The sequence below is a fragment of the Chenopodium quinoa genome, unplaced genomic scaffold (genome assembly GCF_001683475.1).
Source record: "Chenopodium quinoa cultivar QQ74 unplaced genomic scaffold, ASM168347v1, whole genome shotgun sequence".
Taxonomy (NCBI): Eukaryota; Viridiplantae; Streptophyta; class Magnoliopsida; order Caryophyllales; family Amaranthaceae; genus Chenopodium; species Chenopodium quinoa.
In genome coordinates, this window is record NW_018744991.1 from 1738520 (window position 1) to 1762415 (window position 23896).

General features: G+C 32.8%; 1 protein-coding gene across 2 annotated transcripts; it reads left to right on the plus strand.

Annotated features, from left to right (window-relative positions):
- Nucleotides 1-13400: 13400 nt before the first annotated feature.
- LOC110706903 (probable auxin efflux carrier component 1c) lies at nt 13401-19762 on the plus strand. 2 transcript variants are annotated; one of them, XM_021884889.1, is made up of 6 exons: nt 13409-15342; nt 16383-16626; nt 17116-17201; nt 18084-18241; nt 19250-19326; nt 19414-19762. In XM_021884889.1, the coding sequence occupies exons 1-6, from the start codon at nt 14103-14105 to the stop codon at nt 19478-19480; spliced, it is 1872 nt and encodes a 623-aa protein (XP_021740581.1). In that variant the 5' UTR covers nt 13409-14102; the 3' UTR covers nt 19481-19762. The 2 variants fall into 2 exon arrangements, with proteins under 2 accessions (XP_021740582.1, XP_021740581.1); XM_021884890.1 differs by lacking the exons at nt 19250-19326; nt 19414-19762 and adding an exon at nt 18685-19209 and having other exon boundaries at nt 13401-15342.
- Nucleotides 19763-23896: the final 4134 nt, after the last annotated feature.

The window sequence follows — 23896 nt, forward strand, 5'->3', positions numbered from 1 at the left end:
TTCAAAAGAACGATGGAAAGCAACAAATTCAACCCCCTAAGAATGGTACTGGTCAATTCCTATGTTATAGATGTGGAAAACCAGGCCATATGGCACGAAAGTGCAGGAACATGCCTAACCCTGTACCACAGGCCAGCATGATAGAAGAGCCACTTGTGGCTATGATTACTGAGATCAGCCTTATTGGTGGATCAGAAGGGTGGTGGGTAGACACTGGCGCTACACGCCATGTCTGCTATGATCGTCGGATGTTTAAAACTTATTCTGAAAACACCGATGATAAGAAAGTGTTGTTGGGTGATTCCCATTCCACTAATGTTGCTGGTATTGGTAATGTTGAGTTGAAGTTTACTTCTGGCAGGACTCTCATTCTGAAGGATGTACTGCACACTCCGGAAATGAGAAAGAACTTAGTTTCTGGTTTTCTTCTTAATAAGGCTGGTTTTACACAAACCATAGGTTCTGATTTATTTACTTTAACTAAGAATGGAATGTTTGTAGGGAAAGGTTATGCTACTGATGGCATGTTTAAACTGAATGTTGAGATTAATAAAATTTCTGATTCTGCTTATATGTTGTCTTCTTCTGTTAATATTTGGCATGCTAGACTCTGTCATGTGAACAAAAGACTCATAAAAAATATGAGCAATTTAGGCCTTATCCCTAATGTTTCCCTCAATGACTTTGATAAATGTGATTTTTGTAGTCAGGCTAAGATTACAAAAACACCTCATAAGTCTGTTGTTAGAAACTCAGAACCGTTAGATTTAATTCATTCTGATATTTGTGAATATAATGGAACGTTGACCAGAAATGGACAACGATATTTCATCACCTTTATTGATGATTGTTCTGATTATACTCGTGTTTATTTGATGAAAAATAAGAGTGATGCTTTTGATATGTTTAAGTTGTTTGTGACAGAGTTTGAGAATCAGTTCAACAAGCAAATAAAAAGGTTGCGTAGTGATCGTGGAACTGAGTATGATACTGATGCTTTTGTAGAGTTTTATAACTCACATGGTATCATACATGAAAGGTCAGCTCCTTATTCTCCAGAAATGAATGGTAAGGCTGAAAGGAAAAATAGAACCTTTACTGAGTTAGTAGTTGCTATTTCCTTAAATTCTGGTGCTGCTGATCATTGGTGGGGAGAAATTCTTCTCACTGTTTGTTATGTCTTGAACCGTATTCCAAAGACTAAGAGTAAGATTTCTCCTTATGAATTACTTCGTAACAAACAACCTAACATTTCTTATTTCAGAACTTGGGGTTGTCTGGCATATGTTAGGATTCCTGATCCTAAAAGAGTTAAGTTAGCTAGTAGAGCTTATGAATGTGTATTCATTGGCTATGCTGTTAATAGTAAAGCATATAGATTCTTTGATTTAAGTGCACGAGTAATTATTGAATCTAATGATGTTGATTTTTATGAGGACAGGTTTCCTTTTAAATCTAGAAATAGTGGGGGTTCGTCCTCCTCTTTTATTCCTGCAGTCAGGTCTAACTCACAGGATTTAGATGCTGAACCCGAATTAAGAAGGAGCAAGCGGGCTAGAGTGGCAAAAGACTTTGGCCCGGACTTTGAAGTTCTCAATGTAGAGGAGGATCCTTCTACCCTCCAAGAAGCCTTAGCCTCAGTTGATTCAGATTTATGGCAAGAAGCCGTGAATGATGAAATGGACTCACTTGAGTCTAATCGAACTTGGCATCTGACTGAGTTGCCACCAGGATGCAGAACAATTGGCTGCAAATGGGTCCTAAAAAGAAAGCTAAAAGTTGATGGGACCGTTGATAAGTATAAAGCTCGTTTGGTAGCTAAAGGCTACAGACAAAGGGAGAATGTTGATTTCTTTGATACTTATTCACCTGTTACTAGAATAACTTCTATTAGAGTGCTAATGTCTCTTGCTTCTGTTTTTAATCTTGTAGTACATCAGATGGATGTAAAGACAGCATTCTTGAATGGTGAATTGGAAGAAGAAATCTACATGGATCAACCAGAGGGCTTTGTCATCCCAGGAAAAGAACATCTGGTATGTAAATTAGATAAGTCTCTTTATGGTCTCAAACAAGCACCTAAACAATGGCATGAAAAATTTGATAACTTAGTCATTTCACATGGTTTTAAGATAAATGGTAGTGACAAGTGCATATATGTAAAATTTGAGAATGACATTTGCACTATAATTTGTCTGTATGTGGATGACTTGTTAATTTTTGGCTCGAATATTCACGCTGTGAATAATGTGAAGCTATTGTTAAATGCTGAGTTTGATATGAAAGATCTAGGAGAGGTGAATGTAATCCTTGGTATTAAGATTACTAGGACAGTAAATGGAGTTTCTTTGGATCAGTCTCATTACATTGAGAAAATCCTAAAGAAATATGGTTACTTTGACTGTAAACCTGTTAGTACACCTTATGATCCCAGTGTAAAGTTATTTAAGAACACTGGTGAAGCCGTAAGGCAATCTGATTATGCGAGCGTCATTGGCAGCCTTCGGTATGCCACTGATTGCACTAGACCCGACATTGCCTATGTCGTGGGATTATTAGGCAGGTTTACTAGTTGTCCTGGTAATGAGCATTGTCATGCTATTGAAAGGGTCATGAGATACCTTAAGAGGACCATGAACCTAGGATTACATTATGAGAGGTTTCCAGCTGTACTAGAAGGCTATAGTGATGCCGACTGGAACACCTTATCAGACGACTCTAAGGCTACTAGTGGATATATTTTCTCTATAGCCGGTGGAGCTGTATCTTGGAAGTCTAAGAAACAGACTATTTTAGCTCAGTCCACCATGGAGTCAGAGATGATAGCACTAGCTACAGCTAGTGAAGAAGCAGGTTGGTTGAGAGACCTGCTAGGTGAGATTCCCTTGTGGGAAAAACCATTACCTGCTGTCTTGATCCATTGTGATAGTACCGCGGCTATTGCAAAAGTTCAGAACCGTTACTACAACGGTAAGAGACGACAAATACGTCGTAAGCACAGCACTGTAAGAGAATATCTTTCTATTGGAGCTGTGAGAGTGGATCATGTACGCACGGAGAATAATTTGGCTGATCCTTTGACGAAAGGATTAGCTAGAGAGAAAGTCCATAATTCGTCTAAGAAAATGGGACTATTGCCGTTGAAATGAGTTACACATAATGGTAACCCAACCTATAGACTGGAGATCCCAAGAAATAGGTTCAATGGGTAATAACAAGTTATGGAGTGATATGAGTTGATTATGTTTAAATAAACATAAAATTCCTGAAGCGATCAAGGATGAGTTAATAGGAACTCTTAATGAAGTCTATACTCCATTTAGAGTGGAGTACCTAGCTACAGGAGTACTCTTGATAGATTCACCTATGTGAATGTGGAAGTGAGGCCGCTTCCTATGAAATGTGTGGCAGCATTTCTAGAGCATTCACTATACTGGGATAGACGTGCATGGCCGTAATAGCACGGGTCTTTAACAACACCAAGAATAGGTCGTGTGAGGTACGTTGTCAGAGATAGGGTTCAAAACTTCGAGTTACCCTTGTTAAATCTGAATCGTATTGACTATGCAGAAGTTCAAGTTGAAAAACACTTCTGTGTATGCACAATCTATATGTGTAAGGATTCTGCTCGAAAATGTTTTCAAAAAATTCAAGTGGGGGATTGTTGGAACAAGTGTGTTTTGGTGTAAATTTTGTGGAAAAACAAAAAGTCCCACATTGGTGGGAAATAGAAGTTTGTCCTCCCTTATATTGGAGAATGTGGAGTATTTGGGTGTGGCCCTTGGGCTACCCACATTTTGTGGAGAGGGAGGACTTACCTACCAAGCCCACTTATCACACACGCGCGCCGAACCGAACCGAGCCGAGCCGGGCTGGGCTGGGTTGGGTCGGGTCGTGTTTATTAATTAAACTTAATTTTTGCTCAGTTTTTGAACAAGGCTTAATTACGTAATTAGTGCCTTGATTTTTGCTAAACGGTTTTGACTGGTTATCTCTCTAACGTTTATTTCCAGATTAATTAAACTTTGGCCGTTTTACTAGCTGTTTTGACTGGGTAAATTAACGTTTTAATTGACCGTTTTTGGCGTTAATCACGCTGGTGTTGGAACGGTTTTTGCTACCGTTATACCATTGTTTTGCCTATAAAACATCATGTTATGTTCACTGTTTTTACAGAACAAAAAATCACAGAATTTTTCTAATCCCTTTTGTCTCTTACAAAATATTCGAGCAGTGTTCTTTAAATTTTTTGGTGGTTAGTTGTCCACTGGTTCTGTGCAAATCCACTGGTATTTTCCTTGCTTAGACATACTGTTTTATCCTGGGGAACATCCGGTTGTTGTACGAGCTGCTTGCACAAATTAAAGGGCAGTACCGTCAATGTTCTAAAGAGAGCGACATAGTCCGCGACTCAGTCTAATTCCCGGTAACTTTGTTCTGTTTTTATTGTTTACAGCAGTTCGGTTTATAACAATAATTTATTCAAACATGGAACCTTATTCCAGTTCCTTTTCCCTTCCTCAGCTCATTTTCTCTCCATTTCCTCTTATACAAGTAAAATGTTAGTGTATACATTCATAACATTTTTCTTTTTTGTAATAATTTTACAAGAAAATAGTTATAAACATTAATAGTCAAACTTATGTATTGATAAATTTTACCTTTAATCTATTTTTCAGAGTTCTTCTTATTTACCACCCGATTTTCTTGTCTTATCAACTTTTACTTTATTCTTTGTGATGATCTACTAATATTTATTGTTTATATTTATATAAGGCCTCATTATATGAGATCACTTCATAGTTAATAAGTCTCATGCATATTTTCTTTATCTCCTTCAATTCTTTGTTTTTTTTCTTCTTTGTATTCCACCTGTTTCATCCCTTGAGTTAATCTGGATTTAAGGATCAGTTTTAGGTGATTAGGTTCCAGTCCCCTTTCAATTAGTGTTGCGGGGGATTGAACACGCGGTCTTCCCTATCAAGTGCAGTCTCAATTATTACTGCACCAACCAACCAATTGGTTCCTTCAATTCTTTGTATAAGTAAAAAAATACTAACATATACTACCTCCGTTTTTTTATGTGCGACTTTGGAATATTTTATGTCTCACAAATATTCCTCAAAGTTGTACATAAAAAAAACCGGAGGTAGTATATTAGTTGCTATGATAATTGTTTAGATTTCAAGAATACAAAGAAACTATATATGTATCAGTTAAAATGTTGCGATTATTCTTTAAAAAAAATGGTAAATGAAGATGATAGAGCATAATGCACACGCGAAGTTAGACATTAGACCTTCAACTATTGGTTATCGGTTATCGAAATTAAGAAAAAGGGGGCGAATCCAAGCAGAAAGAGTAGGATGGCCGAGGGAAGTGTCTATGTAGTTAGAGACATAAAATCAAAAGCTCTACAAACAAGAGCTTACAGACACACCACTTCCAACCAAAATTCTTTTTCTATTACATAAACAATGCACTTTCTTTTTGCTTTTTTAATGTGTCATATCTTGATGGTTGAGCCATCTACTTACTTACCAATGCTACTCCCCTTTCTAAATTCATCTGTTACTTTAAACCAATTGGCTAAACGACAATTTCCCACCTCCCTAAATCATTATTTCGTATTATTCTCTTAATTTCAGCTTGGGTTTGTCTTTTACCACACTATTATACTTCATCTATCCCAATATATAGTTTCTGTTAGTATTTTTTCACGGTATTTAAGAATTGGGAGGAGAAAATGGATGAAATACATTAAAAGTAAAAAAAAAAAAGCTAGACAAAACTATAAGGCAAGTGGATAATTTTAGAGGAAAAAGTAAAAAGTACAATTATAGACAAAAGTTAGAGAGAAAAGGTGGAAAAAAGTACAAAGCAAGTGAATAATTTAAGGGTATATTAGGAAGTTCAATGAATAAAGTTAAAAAAAAATGGGGTATAATAGTCTTTACATACTATCCAAACATAGAAACATAAATAATATTTTGGATCTCCAGGATAAAAAAGCAGGAAGTATAATATGAGACGGAGGGAGTGTTAAGAAAATAATGCAAATTTTCTATTTAATCAAATTTGAGGGAGAAATAAATTACATAAACAAAATGTCTATTTATACCAAAGTGCAAAAAACACAACCCCTCTTTTCTCTGAGTTATTTTTCTTCTCTCAAATTTTCTCTTGAAATTATTACATACAAATGAAGGAAATGCTCAATTTATAGTTTTCCTAAAACAACCTAAGCCATTTAAAATTTAGCCTGCAATATTTATTACCATTAGTTATTTTTCCCTATATTTGGAAACACCTTTAATTTTCAATGGTAATGCATGGTTATTTAATAACCATTTATTTTATTTTTTATGTTTCTTAATTATCTGCCAACAATCTCCCACTTGAAGACTGATTTCAATCTGTCTTCACACCAAGGAGTAGAACCTCAACTAGTCTTCTGTCATTTTAAGACCAATTGATGTTGAGCACAATTTCAACTTGTCAATCGTCACTGTTTTCGTTAACATGTCTGCTGGATTCTTACTGCCAAGAATCTTTTTAAGAGTTAACACTTCATCTTCTAGAAGAGACCTGATAAAGTGATAACGAATACCGATGTGCTTTGTTCTTGAGTGAAACGCCGAATTCTTTGCTAAATGTATAGCACTCTGACTATCGCTATACAAAATATTATTCACTTGTTTGAACCCCAGCTCATCTAACAAACCTTGAAGCCATATCATCTCTTTACTAGCTTCGGTCACTGCCACATACTCAGCTTCTGTAGTGGATAAAGCAACAATCTTTTGTAGTTGGGACATCCAACTTACGGCTGTATTTCCAACTGTAAATACATAACCCGTTGTGCTCTTTCTATTATCGACTTCACCGCCAAAGTCTGCATCAACGTAACCTTGTATTTTCAATTCACCTTTACCAAAGTACAAACACTTATTAATTGTACCTCGTAAATACCTCAAAATACATTTAACAGCTTCCCAATGGACTTTTCCTGGATTGGACATAAACCTGCTTACAACTCCCACTGCATGTCCAATATCTGGTCTTGTACAAACCATTGCATACATCAAACTTCCAATAGCCGAGGCATAAGGAACCTTGGCCATATATTCTTTATCTTCATCTGTCTGAGGGGACTGATCCTTTGATAGACGAAAATGACTCGCCAACGGTGTACTAACAGGCTTAGCATCACCCATATTAAATCTCTGAAGAACACGGTTGATGTACTCTGATTGTGATAACTGCAAAGTGCCTCTCTGCTTATTTCTTGTGATTTGCATTCCTAAAATCTTCTTTGCTGGACCCAAGTCCTTCATGTCAAATTCCTTTGACAATTGATGCTTCAACTTTATAATATCATTCATATCAGAACCTACTATTAACATATCATCAACATAAAGTAATAGGATGATATAACTGGATTGATATCTCTTGAAGTAGCAACAGTGGTCAGCGTTGCACTTCTGGAAATCTTCCTTGTGCATGAAGTTATCAAACTTTTTGTACCATTGTCTTGGGGCTTGTTTTAGCCCGTATAAACTTTTCTTAAGTTTGCATACCATCTGCTCTTTCCCACTTTTTATAAAACCTTCTGGCTAGTGCATGTATATTTCTTCAACAAGATCTCCATGAAGAAATACAGTCTTCACATCTAACTGCTCGAGATAAAGATCTTCAATTGCAACAATACTCAACACTGTTCTAATGGTATTGAGTTTCACAATAGGAGCGAATATCTCATTATAATCAACTCCTTCTTTCTGTTGAAAACCTTTGACAACTAGTCGAGCCTTATACCTCTTGGAATCATCGTGCTCCTTTTTTGCTCGATATATCCATTTGTTATGAAGGGCCTTCTTACCTATGGGTAACTCAGTTAGTTCCCATGTCTGGTTTGAAATCAGGGATTGCATTTCATCTTTCATTGCAAGCCCCCACTTTCTAGCATCTCTGGTCTGGGATGCTTCATAATAATCTTCTGGTTCCCCATCATCAGTTAATAACAAATAATTCATATATTTTCTATTAGGCACATGTGGTCGAGTACTCCTTCTTAGTGTAGGAGTTGGACAAGAAGGTTGTTGTATGTCATTTGATTGCGATGTACTGCCCTGTACAGTCTGTTCTTCTTGTTGCGGAGTACTTATGATAGTGTACTCTTGCATCGTACTGTCTGGGACATAATCTTCATCAATGGATGTAGATTCTTTTTGATTTGTTTCATAACTCTCAATTTTATGCCTATCTTTGTACATGACTCTCTCATTGAAAATTACATCTCTTGAACGAATAATCTTTTTGCTTTCATCATCCCAAATGCGGTATCCGAACTCATCTTCGCCATAACCGATAAAAGTGCAAACTTTTGATTTAGGATCAAGCTTATTTCTGCCTTGATCACTAATGTGCACATAAGCTACACAACCAAATACCTTTAAGTGCGACAATTTGATCTCTTTGCCGCTCCATACCTCCTCTGGTAATTTGTACTCCAATGGGGTTGATGGTCCTCGATTGATCAAGTAAGCTGCTGTATTGACTGCTTCTGCCCAGAATTGTTTTGGTAGACCTGACTGTATACGAATGCTTCTGGCTCTTTTTGTCAATGTTCGGTTCATCCGCTCAGCTATGCCATTATGCTGAGGCGTACCTGGCACAGTTCTTTCCATCTTAATATCATGCTCGTAGCAAAACTTCTTGAATTTGGTGTCCTCATATTCTCCGCCATTGTCGGACCTGAATCTTTTGATCTTCAGACCTGTTTCATTTTCAACCCTAGCTTTCCATATCCTGAAAACTTCAAACACTTCGGACTTGTATTTTAGAAAGTAAACCCATACTTTCCTAGAGTGATCATCAATAAAAGTCACAAAGTACTGTTTTCCACCTATAGACTGGGTGGTTGTTGGTCCCCACACATCAGAATGAACAAGCTCCAATTTTTCTTTCATTGGAGTTCTTCCATATGTCTGAAAGCTTACCCTCTTCTGCTTTCCAAGTATGCATTCTTCACACATGTCTAAATTCACAGATTTTAGACTAGGGAGTTTTCCAATTGAATGCATGATCTTCATTCCTTTCTCACTCATGTGACCAAGTCTTTGGTGCCATAACTTGGAATTTTCATTCTCTGTTGCAACTGCAATCGAATAACACGCTCCAGCTGTCAAATAGAGAGTACCATTCTTTTTACCATGAGCAACTATCATTGCTCCCTTTGAAATCTTCCAATTATCACCTTGAAAGATTATAGTGTAACCTTCACGAGCCAACTGCCCAACTGAGATCAAGTTCTTTCTTAGGTCGGGAACATGTTTGACATCCTTCAGCTCCCAAGCTGACCCATTTAACTTAATTTTGACATTATCTTGACCAACAATATCACAAGGTTGGTCATCACCAAGGTGTACCTGTCCAAGGTTTCTATGGACATACTTCTCAAAAAAGTTTTTATTAGAAGTAGCATGGAACGATGCTCTAGAGTCTAATACCCAAGACTCTTCTTTGCTCTCCAATGAGCATATCAACGCATCATCACCTTCTCCGGTAGAAGTGACATTTGCCTCTGCCTTCACTTCTTTGCCTTTTGGTGTTCCCTTGCACTGATTTTTATAGTGCCCAATCTTTCCACAATTCCAACACTCCACAGTCTTTGAGTTTTGGAAATTATTTGGATTCCTGGATTTTGACCTCCTATCTCTGGATTGTCCTCGATAGTTTGATCTTCCGCGTTCATTCCTTCTGATTAAATTTCTTCCTCTTGACTCTGTATGCAATACTAAAGAGGATGAAGATTCACCTGATTCTCTTCGTCGAATCTCCTCACTAAGAACCAGATCACGAACGTCATCAAACTTCAACTTGTTATTTCCCGATGAGCTACTCACAGCTGTGACTGTAGCATTCCAACTATCTGGCAGGGAAGATAAAAGTATTAACGCTAATACTTCATCATCAAATTTGATTTCAACAGAACTCAATTGGGTTGTGACAGAATTGAGTTCATTAAGGTGTTGAGCTACCGATCCACCTTCCGACATCCTCAAACTAAACAACCGCCTCATCAAATGAACTTTATTGGAGGCTGATGGCTTCTCATACATATTAGAGAGAGCTTTCATGAGACCTGCCGTTGTGGTTTCCTTTGCAATGTTAAACGCTACATTGCGTGATAACGTCAATCGAATAACTCCGAGTGCTTGTCTATCTAAAAACTTCCATTCTGCTTCTTGCATGCCATCTGGCTTTTTCTCTTCCAGAGGTTGATAGAGTTTTTTCTGGTATAAATAATCTTCAATCTGCATTTTCCAAAATCCGAAATCTTTACCATCGAATTTTTCAAGTTTAACTTCTCCTTTGTCTGCAGCCATTTCTCCCACTCAAATTTGACTTTTTCTTTTAGGATCGTTTTTATTTTTATCGTAATGTGGACTAATTGTCAACCAAGCTCTGATACCAATTGTTAAGAAAATAATGCAAATTTTCTATTTAATCAAATTTGAGGGAGAAATAAATTACATAAACAAAATGTCTATTTATACCAAAGTGCAAAAAACACAACCCCTCTTTTCTCTGAGTTATTTTTCTTCTCTCAGATTTTCTCTTGAAATTATTACATACAAATGAAGGAAATGCTCAATTTATAGTTTTCTTAAAACAACCTAAGCCATTTAAAATTTAGCCTGCAATATTTATTACCATTAGTTATTTTTCCCTATATTAGGAAACACCTTTAATTTTCAATGGTAATGCATGGTTATTTAATAACCATTTTTTTTTTTATGTTTCTTAATTATCTGCCAACAGGGAGTAACTAGAAAGATCATAGAAATTAACAAATAAAAAAAAAAAATTATTTATATAGTTCACTAACATTCAGTTAATTAGTTGCGTCCAAGGATAGGTGAGAGAAGAGTTTGAACTGAGCTTGAGGAAAGTAACGTACATAATACTAGTAGCTAGCTAGGTTCATCCCTAAAGAAGTTTACATAGTACACCTAAAATATAAAACGAAATAGGCCCCAAAATAGAAAATCATAGCCCACGTAGCATATATAGTGAAGTATATTTTAAGAGCCTGTTCTGATTTATTGAATTGAGTTGAACTGAATTGATTGGAGCTGAACTAAATTAAACTGAACTGAAATGAATTGTTTATGCGAGAAGGAAATTAGGAACTGAACTGAACTAAAATGAAATGAACTGAACTAAACTGAACTGAACTGATTGGAGCTGAACTGAACTGAACTGAAATTAAGTTGAAGAGAACAAACCCTAACTTCTATTTTTGAATAAGAGTCTCATTCCTAAGTTAGATAAATTCCATTTCACTTTTAATCAATAAAACTTCATATAATTCCGCTTCACTAAAAATAAAATAGTATCATTATCTTTATATTATACTTCGTATTCAACTTTAACTAATACGAAGTACTTCATAATATCTCTACATAACTCATCTATTACAACTATATGCTCAGAAAAATAGAGCTTTTATTTTCAGATATTCACCTCATCTAAATTTAAATATTTACTCTGCAAAATTTAATTTACTAGATTAGTGTCCGTGCGATGCACGGTAGTAATAATTTTTTTTCCCATTATTAATTTATAATAAAATATAAAAATGAAGCAACTCATGTAGAATAAACAAATGCAATGTGTATATGAAAGATGAAATGATAAGGCAAAAAATATTAAAAGGGAAATTACAATTGAGAAAAAAAAAATAAAAATTAGTTTTGATTAGTTAGTTGAAAATATTTTTAAAATAGTATACATTATATTACATTAATGATGTATGTTATTTCCAATAAAACTATATGTCGTATGACTTTTTATTAATGAATTAATTTGATTAAAAAAAAAAACTATACAATGTACTTCCAAAAAATAAGCTAAGTAAAAAAAAAAACCCCTTAAAGTTGACATCATATATTGTATTGGCGGAATTTTTTTTAATGATAGCGATATATGTCCAAAATTATCGATGTAAGCATAACCTATTTTAGTAATAGTTATTAGTTAATAGATTTTTTGAAGGAAAAAAGTTATAAGTTGGTAAAATTATTACAGAAACATTTAATAGAAATATAACTTTATTATTATTATTTCATAAGATTTCAAATCAAAGTCATGAATAAAATTTTTATTTATTTTTTATCATCCACTATTGTAGAACTATATAATGGTAATATAAATGTTAATATTGTATTTTTGGCTCCATTATTTTATATTCTCCACCATATATATCAACCTTTTAAATTATAGTTTATTCTCCCTTAATGAAAAGATCTCAAAATGTTGTATAACTGTTTTAAGTAAATAGAACATGAAATAAAAAGGAATACAATCATTATAAAGATAATATATAAAATTAAATAATATATTATTATAATTGTATTATACAAATATTCTAAAAATAAAGATTTTTTCTAAAAAAAGAAGGGGAGAGTTTTGAAGGGAAAAAACAGCACCAGAAAGTGACACGTGTCATTCCTAGTGTCTGTTTTAGTATTATGTTATTGATTCTCGTTTAAAATCATACAAGTATTAGATTATTCTATGAATGTAAACTATTGTAAAGCGGCAAGTTCTACTATAATTGATCATTTCCCCCTTCCCCCCCTTTTTTTAAAAAAATAAACATTAATTTATATCTACTAATTCTATTGATCAAAGTTGGACATTACCTTTTACTCTCGATCACCCTCATTGTAGAAAGTAGATACACTTTCTGTTTTGTACTTTAGTTTAATTTTACATATTGTTTTGTTGTACACAAAACAAGTGGTCGTTTGGTCATTTATAGAGAGTTGCATTACATTTACATTGGGAAGTATACATAGAAATGGTTAAATAAAGCTTAATTGCAATAATAGAAATGGTTAAATAAAGTTTAATTGCAATAAAACCATGTAAATATATTTTGTCAATAACCGAATAACTTTATAGAAATTTGTGAGGCAGTCTGAGCCTCATCACCTTTAAATTGAAAAAACTAAGGAAAATTCTACTCCTTAAATGTGATTCCCACTTTAACCGTGTACGTTTATCAAAGTAAAATTTTTGCCATAAATATCGTTAGTAGTTTATTAGTAAAAAAATATAACAATTAAATATTAATAAACTATTTATTAAGACGAATCAAATAAGATTCGACATGACTATATTATAGCTTATTAGAAAATTCCATGACCTTATGAACAATTTCAAAATTAAAAATGGGAAGAATAAAAAGGGACGGAGAGAGTATCATTATACAATTTTCTATATGTAAATGTAGTATATTAAAGATTAAACATAAATTAATAATACTTTATCAAATTAGGACTTTTAATTGTTTAGGTTATTTGACATGATATTAGAGTTAGAGTCAGTGTGACAGGAAATTCATGGATTTAACTCAATAATCCCTTGACCAGGTTTAATTTATATTACATGCATTAACATTTCAACCTAAAATGGCTCTCACATGAGAGGGCGCAATGACTATAAAAGTATTGTTGAACTTCAACTATGCACACGCTGAGAAAACACAATCCTAACCTACCTAAACTATTGCAATTAAAAAAGAACAGAAAAAGTATATGACACAAAAAGAATAAATTAAACAAGAAAGAATAAAAGTTGGGATTAAAATATACACCAACTCTCACTCCCAAAGTACAACCTCTTGGTGGGTAGCAAGTGCAAGGCTTTGGCAGTCGCGCAACTCTGAAAGCACACAAACATACACACACTAAGCTATTATTTTTGTGTAGTCCTAAATTGTACTTGTATATTATTACTCAAAAGAATACCACGCCAAAAACCGATACTCTGAATTCCTCCCACCCATCTATCCCATTTACCCAAACCCCCACATGCTCAGCTCCCCCTTCCATTTCCCAATTCACCTTTCCCAATACCTTCTTCATCATCATCTCCACCACCACTATTATCATTATTTCTCATTACTCATTATTATTATTATTCATCCATTTATCTATATCTTGTTATGTTAGCTCCAGCTAACTAACTGCGATGATAAAGGGTACCATTGAGAATTTTCCTGGTGTTGAAAATTAAAATACACGACGATGATCACTCTATTGGATTTCTACCATGTAATGACGGCCATGGTGCCGCTTTACGTGGCTATGATCCTAGCTTATGGTTCGGTTAAGTGGTGGAAAATCTTTAGTCCCGATCAATGTTCGGGTATTAATAGATTTGTAGCGTTATTTGCGGTTCCACTTCTTTCGTTCCATTTCATTTCGAGTAATAACCCGTACGCGATGAACTTTAGGTTCATCGCCGCGGATACTCTTCAAAAAGTGATCGTCCTAACCGCGCTTGCGATCTGGAGTAGGGTAAGCAAGCGCGGTTCACTCGAGTGGACGATCACGTTATTTTCACTATCGACACTTCCGAACACACTTGTTATGGGTATCCCTTTATTAAAAGGAATGTACGGGGATTTCTCGGGTAGTCTAATGGTACAAATTGTTGTACTACAATGTATCATTTGGTACACGTTAATGTTGTTCATGTTCGAATATCGAGCAGCTAGGATGCTCATATCCGAACAGTTTCCGGACTCTGCCGCCTCCATCGTGTCGATCCATGTCGACTCCGATGTCGTCTCATTAGACGGGCGGCAGGTGCTCGAAACCGAAGCTGAAATCAAAGAAGATGGAAAATTACACGTGACCGTGCGCAGGTCTAATGCGTCACGGTCCGATATTTTCTCTAGAAGGTCACACGGGTTTTCTTCGACTACTCCTAGGCCGTCGAACTTAACCAATGCCGAAATTTACTCCCTACAATCGTCTAGGAACCCGACACCGCGAGGGTCGAGTTTTAATCACACCGATTTCTACTCGATGACTGGTGGTGGTGGAAGGAGGTCAAACTTTGGTGCAGGAGATGTTTATGAGTTAGGTTTGACCACTTCTAGAGGTCCCACACCGAGACCTTCTAATTTCGAGGAAGATAGTGGGGGTAATAGTAATAGGCCTCAGCAGCCGAAGTATGCACAATATCCTGCGCCTAATCCAGGGATGTTTTCTCCCACTAAGAAGGATAATAGTAGTACTGGAATTGCAAAAACCAATAGTATTACGAATACGAGTACGACCACGACTACAACTAATAATAATAGTAACGCGGCCGCGAAGAAGGCTAAGGGTGGAGATGAAGCGGGGAAGGATCTTCATATGTTCGTATGGAGTGCTGGTAATTCCCCTGTATCGGATGTATTTGATGGGCATGATCACTATGGTGTTGCAGCTGATCAGTCTATTAAGGAAGTTCGGATGAATGTGTCTCCTAGTAAAGGTACGTACTTATTACATACTCGCTCCCTTTTTTCGTGTTTCATTGTCACGTTATTAGTTTGAATTTTGATGTCTTAATGTAACTATTAATTTCGGATAGAGAAAGTATTTAATAATTTTTGTTTTCACTTTTACTGTCACCGATTTTATTTTCACTACGTACCTTGATTAGATATTTCTTTCGGAGATTAAATTTTTTTTTTTGCTTATCACTTGTAAGATAATGTTGCCACTCCGATGGTGTCCCTACCCAATATATTGACCCATCTTTCATTGGATTCTTCAATGTCGCATGCATTTTTTGAATCTTGTAAATGATACTCACTCCAAAATATTGCAAGTAAAAATAAAAAGATAATTTGGAAAATGGAGTTTTATGAGGTGGGAATAATGATATGGTATGAATGACTAGTGCAATTATAATATAAAGACAATTTTTATTCATTGTTGAAATGAAAATAGAACTTTAATTATCAAAAGTATTTGGCGTAGCAAATTAACATTCAATTCTTTTTTACTTTAGCTATCATTGGAACTAGTTTTTACATGGATGTTTATTTTGAGTAAAGAGTACTCATTGGAAAAGTGTTTTGACTTCTAAAAGTTAATTCTACACATAATATATCAAGTATTTTTGTTTTAAAAAAAAGTACTTCGTATAAAGTATTGTCAATAATTAATAAATACACAGTAGGTCTTAATTAATCTTTTTATTTTGAGGATTTGTTTGTATATTTTTAAGGTAGCTAGGTATGCTCTCATTGTATACCTACAATGATATTAAAAGTAATTAAAGATACAAATCTGTAAATGTTTAATACTCGTATAACCGTTGGACATGTACAATTATTTGTTGTAATATGAATATTTTAAGGTACTTTGTAATTGACGTGTTTAAACGTTTATTCTTGTCTTTAAAACCCGTGTTAACATAAATTTCGTTTCATCTATCGTATACTGTATTACTATTGTCATTTTGTACTACTATTTTAATTTGTACAAAATATTAATTAATTAGTTTAATATATTGGGCTCATATAGTGGAGGGTGGAAGAGATAATAATCAAGAAGAATACATGAATGGAGATGAATTCAGCTTTGGAAATAGAGGAAAAGAAGGAGAAATGAAAGAGCATGCGAAAGTGGATGATGGAAAGCCCAAAACTTTACCACCAGCTAGTGTTATGACAAGACTCATACTCATCATGGTTTGGAGGAAACTTATTAGAAATCCCAACACTTATTCAAGTTTAATTGGTCTTACTTGGTCTTTGGTCTCCTTCAGGTACCTTTTTCTTTTACTCGTACTATTAAATATTATTTGGAACCTCACTTTAATTTGCATCATGAATTTATTGCCTTGGATATAAGTGTTTGGATCAAGATACTTGCTTGTTTCTAGTCACACGCGGATCATGGTTGTTATATACTTATATGAACAAAAGTCGTTATGACCTCGTGCTTGTAATCCATTACTGTTATCGTTATTTATTACTGCCTGTCAAACATGCGTTATTACTTAAAGTTAACTATGAAATGTTACCTTTTAAAGCGGCAATTAGAATTTCACTTTCAATCATGAACTTATTGTTGTGGATAAGTGCATATATAGGTCATGCACAGGTTTTTACATGAACAAAAGTAATGGCCTTTTAATGTAAATTCATTACTGTTATCGTCATTTATTACTGTATGTCTATCACGTTATGTAACGTTAATCGGTCAAACACGTATGTGGATTTGTTATATGTGTGTATATGGTGGTGTGATATAGGTATCACGTAGAGATGCCGGCCATAATAGCAAAGTCGATATCGATATTGTCGGATGCAGGGCTTGGCATGGCCATGTTCAGCCTAGGTCAGTCACAACATTTCTTAATCTGTCTTTGTGTTTCTCTACTTTATGCTTTTCAGATCAGGAGACATGCGCTCTTCTCTTTTTCTCTTTACTTTTATTATCAAAAGTTATTAACCAGCAAGTATTAGCCAACTGATCTTAATGCAAGTGCATGTCATCAATATAATTTTTCCTAGTGCTTGTAATCATGTCTTACCGTGGGCCTTTTCATTTTAGAATATTATCCCTATACTTGTTGGAATCATGTAATTGGGCATCATCATACTTTGGAAATCTTAGAGTACATTTTATATCTACTTATCTAGAAAATGCATGATATAAGGAAATAAATAAAAAGAACTTAATTAAATGAAGAGCAAGTGTTATGTAGATTTTTTTTTTTTCCATTTTTTTTTCATATACACAAATTATACATTTGTATGTCGTATGTATTGGTTTCGTACGTTATCCCTTAATTGACATAATGTCATGAACCAAACATGTGAAGGTTAGAAGTTAAAAGTTCGAGCTCCACTATTTAATTTATTTATTTTCGAGAGTATGAGATTCCTTAATCTTCTCTTTTTGATCTAAATAGTCTGTGAGAAGTGCTAGTTTAGTAAAGTAATTACTTATTGTCTATACCTCAAAGCATTTAAAAGAAGTGTATGTTTGAATTGAGTACATTTGTTTGAAACTAATTAATACTCGCTCATACCAAGTACAGTATGAATCAATTAAATTTATATGTGAAAATTAAATTCGATCAAAATCAGTATTGCATTACATGAATTTTCATAACTATAGAATATGCATATTCTTAGAATAGACCAGTTTTGATTAATAAAATAAAAATTAAGATATTTATTTAGTTGGTGATTAAAAATGGGGGATGAAAAACAGGATTGTTCATGGCATTGCAACCAAGGATAATAGCATGTGGAAATTCGGTAGCAACATTTTCAATGGCAGTAAGATTCCTAACAGGACCAGCTGTCATGGCTGCTGCTTCCATTGTTGTTGGCCTTCGCGGCGTTCTTTTACACGTTGCCATCGTCCAGGTCACTTCTCACTCTTATCCCACTCCATTTTGTTTTGTTTTTAATCAACCTTTTTACATCACTTTATTATTATCCTCTTATTTTTGTTTTTAGAAAGTACATTATCCTTACTTTTGTTTAGGGTATGTACCTTGAAATTAAATTAACTCCGTAGTAATCAATTTTATTTAAATATGAACTTAGATTTCTATCAAACATCCCTCTTCTCACTCCCAAAAATTAGGTTAAATACAGAAGTAACAAAATTAATTCACTTCAATATGTATCTTATACTTCCTCAGTTTCTTTTTAGTTGACACGTTTCTTTAGTCACGTTTGCCAATGCACAACTTCAACCATTAATATCTTTAATTATCGATAAACAAATTATAAAAAGTTGATATTTTGAAAATATATTTCATGACGAATCTAACAAGATCTCACATGACTATATTTTTCATTAGGTATAAAGCACAAAACACAGTCAAATGGGAGTGAATGAATAGTGCTAAAGTCAAAATGTGTCAACTAAAAAAAACGGAGGTAATATTCTGTATCTCATTTATATATATTAATAAGTGAGCTTAACCAATTCACATTCGTATCAAAAAGTTACCACGTGTCATAATAAGTGAGGTAACTCAATTGGGACGGAGGGAAAAGTTACAATTTTTTCATTTTAATATTCGTCTCAATTACATACATGATTCGTTAATGCCATTAAAATAGACTACCCTTGTATAAGTTGTTATGTTGAGCATGTATATGTTATCCAAGTAAGAGGCTAAAACTTGAGTTCGAACAACTTAAAAACCTAAGCGAACTTTTTATCTCTAAACCAATATAATTGGTGCCGGGTGAAATAACTTTTAAATCCATTTTAGTGATATCTCTTATATTCTCCTATGTTATTCGTACATCGTACTCTATCAAAATCGACTCATCTTCTAATCCAAGTAAAAAAAAGGCTTGTTGTTGAATGTAAATCTCATATCTTTTTTGGTTTAATATATGTGGAACAAAATACAGGCAGCACTCCCACAAGGAATAGTTCCCTTTGTATTCGCCAAGGAGTACAATGTTCATCCTGATATTCTTAGCACAGGGTAATTATAAGCATCTCTATCTTTATGCTCAAATTTTCTTAATTAGCTATCTAATGTTTGATTAATTATTATCTAAATTCTTTGCAGCGTCATATTTGGGATGCTAATCGCGCTACCAATCACACTCCTCTATTACATTTTGTTGGGTCTATAGACTTTGTTTTAATTTGTTGTATGTAAACTTCAAGACTACGTGGTTAATTCTAGGGGTAAGGGGGAGTAAGTAAGAGGTTGATTTTATGAGTTTCTTTCTTTGCAAAAAATTACGTAAAATTATGCTTGTAGTCCATTTATTAATAGATAAAATGAATCCTGAAAATTTTAGTTTATACAAACTTTTTTCACCTTTAGTTGTTATTTATTAGCTCCTCAACACGTTCATGACGTATATGAGATCATATTGAAAGAGATTTATTGTGTAAAAGGATGACTCATTGTGTGTTCTATTAATCTGATTTGCTGAGATTATTTAAACTTATGTAAATTTTATCAAATTCATCTAAACATATTATTAAAAATTATTGATTGAATATAAAACATATTCCTGGGTTTTAACCATCAGCTTAAGGTTTTGGTTATATTGCTTTTGTAAAATAAACTTGATGAGCAAATCTTATAGGAACTTATTCTAGTAAACTTAACTAATCTAAATTTATTACTTATATATGCACTTATATTCCTTGAAATAAATAAATTGCAAAATTAAGTTGTACACAACATGTTCTCCATAATCAAATTTTTATTTCAAGGATGTTAAAATAATTTTTAGCACTTTATAATCAAATTGCAAAAATAACTAAGAAAAGTCAATTTAATTAGATGCGGACAAGGCAATCCAATTGAACACAATCATAAGATTTGCTCATATCAACTATTATGACGACTTTATTGGGCTAGGAAGACGTTATCTTGCTGTCTTGCATAGGAGATGAACGAAGCCAGTTTGAAAGACCTTAAAAGCTCTACAAGTACTTGGATCACTTAGTGAAGCCTCTTAGTGATGCATTGAATACTTATGGGCCTTAAATGATCTAGTGTCTCCACACTATCCTACTTCTCTTTGGAATCAAGACAATGCCCATTTTTTTCCTCTTTTAAGAATAACTAGTATAGAACCCGTGTAATTGCACGGTTTTATAAGTTCAAATATTAAATCTCACAAAATTTTGTTATAATTTGCTTAATGCACAATAGTGAAAGACATAGTTAGCTTAATGTGTACTCATTTATCCCAATCCTCATTATCATATTTGCAATTCAATGTTTTAAAAATACATAGAAACAAAGATATGAATAACGTATATGATCTTTATTAATGATATTAGTCTCCATGGTTGCATTTGCCTTACATATATATACTATTAGAACTCAAATATATTTTTGCATCATTTGATAGTAAGTATTGATATATAATACCTACAATATCTTGAATTGGGGCTAAAATTGCTCTTTCTTGAAAGTATTTTGCATCCCATAAATAAGCCAAAATAGAAGGATAAGTACTTTCAATGAAAGCTTCAACTATCTAAATTAGATGCTTTCAACATTACTCTTTCATCGATCATTGATTACTATGATTCCTTCACCATAATTTGGCTCCCCTAACTTACCATCTCCAACTAAATATTATTTAATAAATATATGGATTTTCTTGCAAGGGTAAAACAGAGCTACTCTCACTTTTATTTGAATATATACATTCAATTTTATTTAGCATATAATTTTAAACCAATGAATATATATAGTATCATTGATGACATGATTTTCTTCCAATAGTAAAGTAGAGCTACTTTATTTCCCTTGTATTTGAATATATACGTTCAATTTCATTTAGCATATAATTTTAAATCAAGACTCTTATTAAAAATATTAAAAAAAAAAAAAAAAAAACCTCTTCAGTATTTTTTATTTGACGGGGAAGCTTCAATATTACCTTATGCAAATAATGATATCCTTTGAACCAATTAAATACAACAAAAAAAAAAAAAACATTTGTTTTAAAAAAAAATACTCCCTCCAATCCAATTTGATAGTCCCATTTTGACTTTGCACGATTTTTAAAACTGGTTGGGTAACCCCTATTACGGTAACGAAGTAACCCCTGTAACACTGACTACGTAACCCTTACAACATTAACGAAGTAGCCCCCATAATGATAGGCCACATGGTATGGCCAGTCACATAAAAAAATTGTGTTATAATATTATTTTATGGAGTAATATGCTCTCTCCGTTTCTTTTTTCTATTTTCTATTACTAGTCTGGAAAGTAAAAAGTGCATATTGTGAGTCCTTTTGAGCAAGGGAGAGAGAATTAATTGAGATAATTTCCATGGTGGGCATAAAAGAGTTATATGAGAATTATTGTCATATTTTTAATAGGAAAGGCTGATAAAAAAAAAAATGAAAATAGAATAATGAATAGAAAGGGTGATTAGTATCTCATACATAGTACTTCGTATATGTTGGTACTATTTTAAAAATTATCTAACATATAAAAAAATATGTAAAAAAAAAATTCTATTTGATTGTTATATGGATTAAACGTAATTGCCAAAATGAAAAGATAATATTTTAAAAAATACTTTATATATCATCATATTTGAAGATTTGACAAAAATGATTAAATAAAATAAAAAAAAGAAATAATAAAAAGTCGTAGATTTTTTTAATCAATAACATAACATAATAATAAAACAGACACTAGGAATGACACGTGTCACTTCCTGGTATTGTTTTTTCCCTCCAAAACTCTCCCTTCCCTTTTGGCAAAAAACTTATTTTTAGAATATTTGTATAATACAACTATAATAATATTATTCCAAATCATATATATTATCTTTACATAAAATGTATCTCTTTTTATTTCGTGTTCTTAATTATTTTATACACATTTACCTAAAATATTATTCCAACTCTTTTTAAATTATAGAAAAAGTGAGTCACTAGTTCAGATATAAGATACAATCGTTACCGCCTGGACATCTTTTAACGGAGTATTATTGAATTTTGCCCAAAAAGTAATAATGAAATTGATTCATGTAATTGATATTAAAGAAATTACTTTAAAATATCACTTTGTTTTTTTTTCTTTTCAAATACGGCCTCTAATGTTTTGTTTTTTTAGACTAATGGAGTATTAGATATGACTATGAAATAAATGTTGTGTTCGACAACAATATCATATGTCTAATTCTAGGAAAATGTAAAATATCAATCAAATTTTTGTTATTACATAATTAAATAAATTAATATCTTAGTAAATACAAAAAAAATTATTCTCTTTTGGTGAAATATTTGATTGATATAATAAATTTATTACATTCGACATTATAAATAAGTTGCATAGTAAAAGGCACGTCAGACGTAGTGACAAGTGACATCTTCTTGTTTATCCTTTATTTTTTTTTCCAATAAACATCTATTACCTACAAATAAATTTTTAAGGCAATAAAAAAACAATAATTATTGGATAGCTTCAAACACAATTTTATATAATAACAAAGAGTGACGATATCATGTAGAGCATCAATTAAGAAACAGCAAATGTACTATTAATAATATAGGTTAGTGTTGCCTAATTGTGGATTATTATTGCCTTTAATGGTCCGAGTAGTATTTATTTCTATTGAAATTATTTTATTGGATATAAAGGTGATATATTATTTATAATTTATATATTTACATATATGTTGTGCTAATAGTTTTATTGTAGATTTTATTCTGTTGTTTAATTAATATTTTCATGTTTATTAAAGGGAATTTATAAATAAGTCTTTAGTCATATAGTAGTCACTAGATTGTATAGTTTTATTGAGAATAATATGCATCATTAATGTAATATAATGTATACTACTTTTAAATATTTGCAACACAATTAATCAACAATAATTATTTTTTTCTCAATTGTTATTTTTTTTTAACTTTTTCCTTATTATTATTATTTTTCTATATGCATAGCATTTGTTTATTCCATATGAGTTGCCTCACTTTTATATTATATTATATCACAATTAATTATGGGAAAAAGATTATTATTACTTGTGTAAAAAAAAAATTATTACTACCGTGCATCGCACGGACACTAATCTAGTTAGACATAAACATGCTTAACGAAATGAGTCAAAAGATGTGAAAATATTATTCTAAGATAAAAATCAATAATAAAATGGAATATTGCAATATTAATTAAAAGATATTATAAAAATTTATTTATTTAAGAGTTCGTAAATGGGTGGGAAAGTATTAATTGACATAGTGACATGTGTCATTTTGCCATCTAGGCGCCCTTTGTTTTAGTACTAGTTTAGTTCGGTGCGTTGCACGGATTAAATAGCTATTATTTGTTTAAAATGGTTGCCAATATTCTTTATTAGAAAAAAGTGTAATCATAATCTCATTAATTAATTTTGAAAGAAGTATTGTATTTATTTTTTAGTCTTGAAACTTAGAAGGAAATAAAAAAATAAAAAAAAATGATGTCAAAAATAGTTTAGGCGGGAAATTTTTTCATGAGAAGTTGACATGTGTCCCTTAATGATGTCAGCATGTTTTGTTTTTGTAATAGTTAAT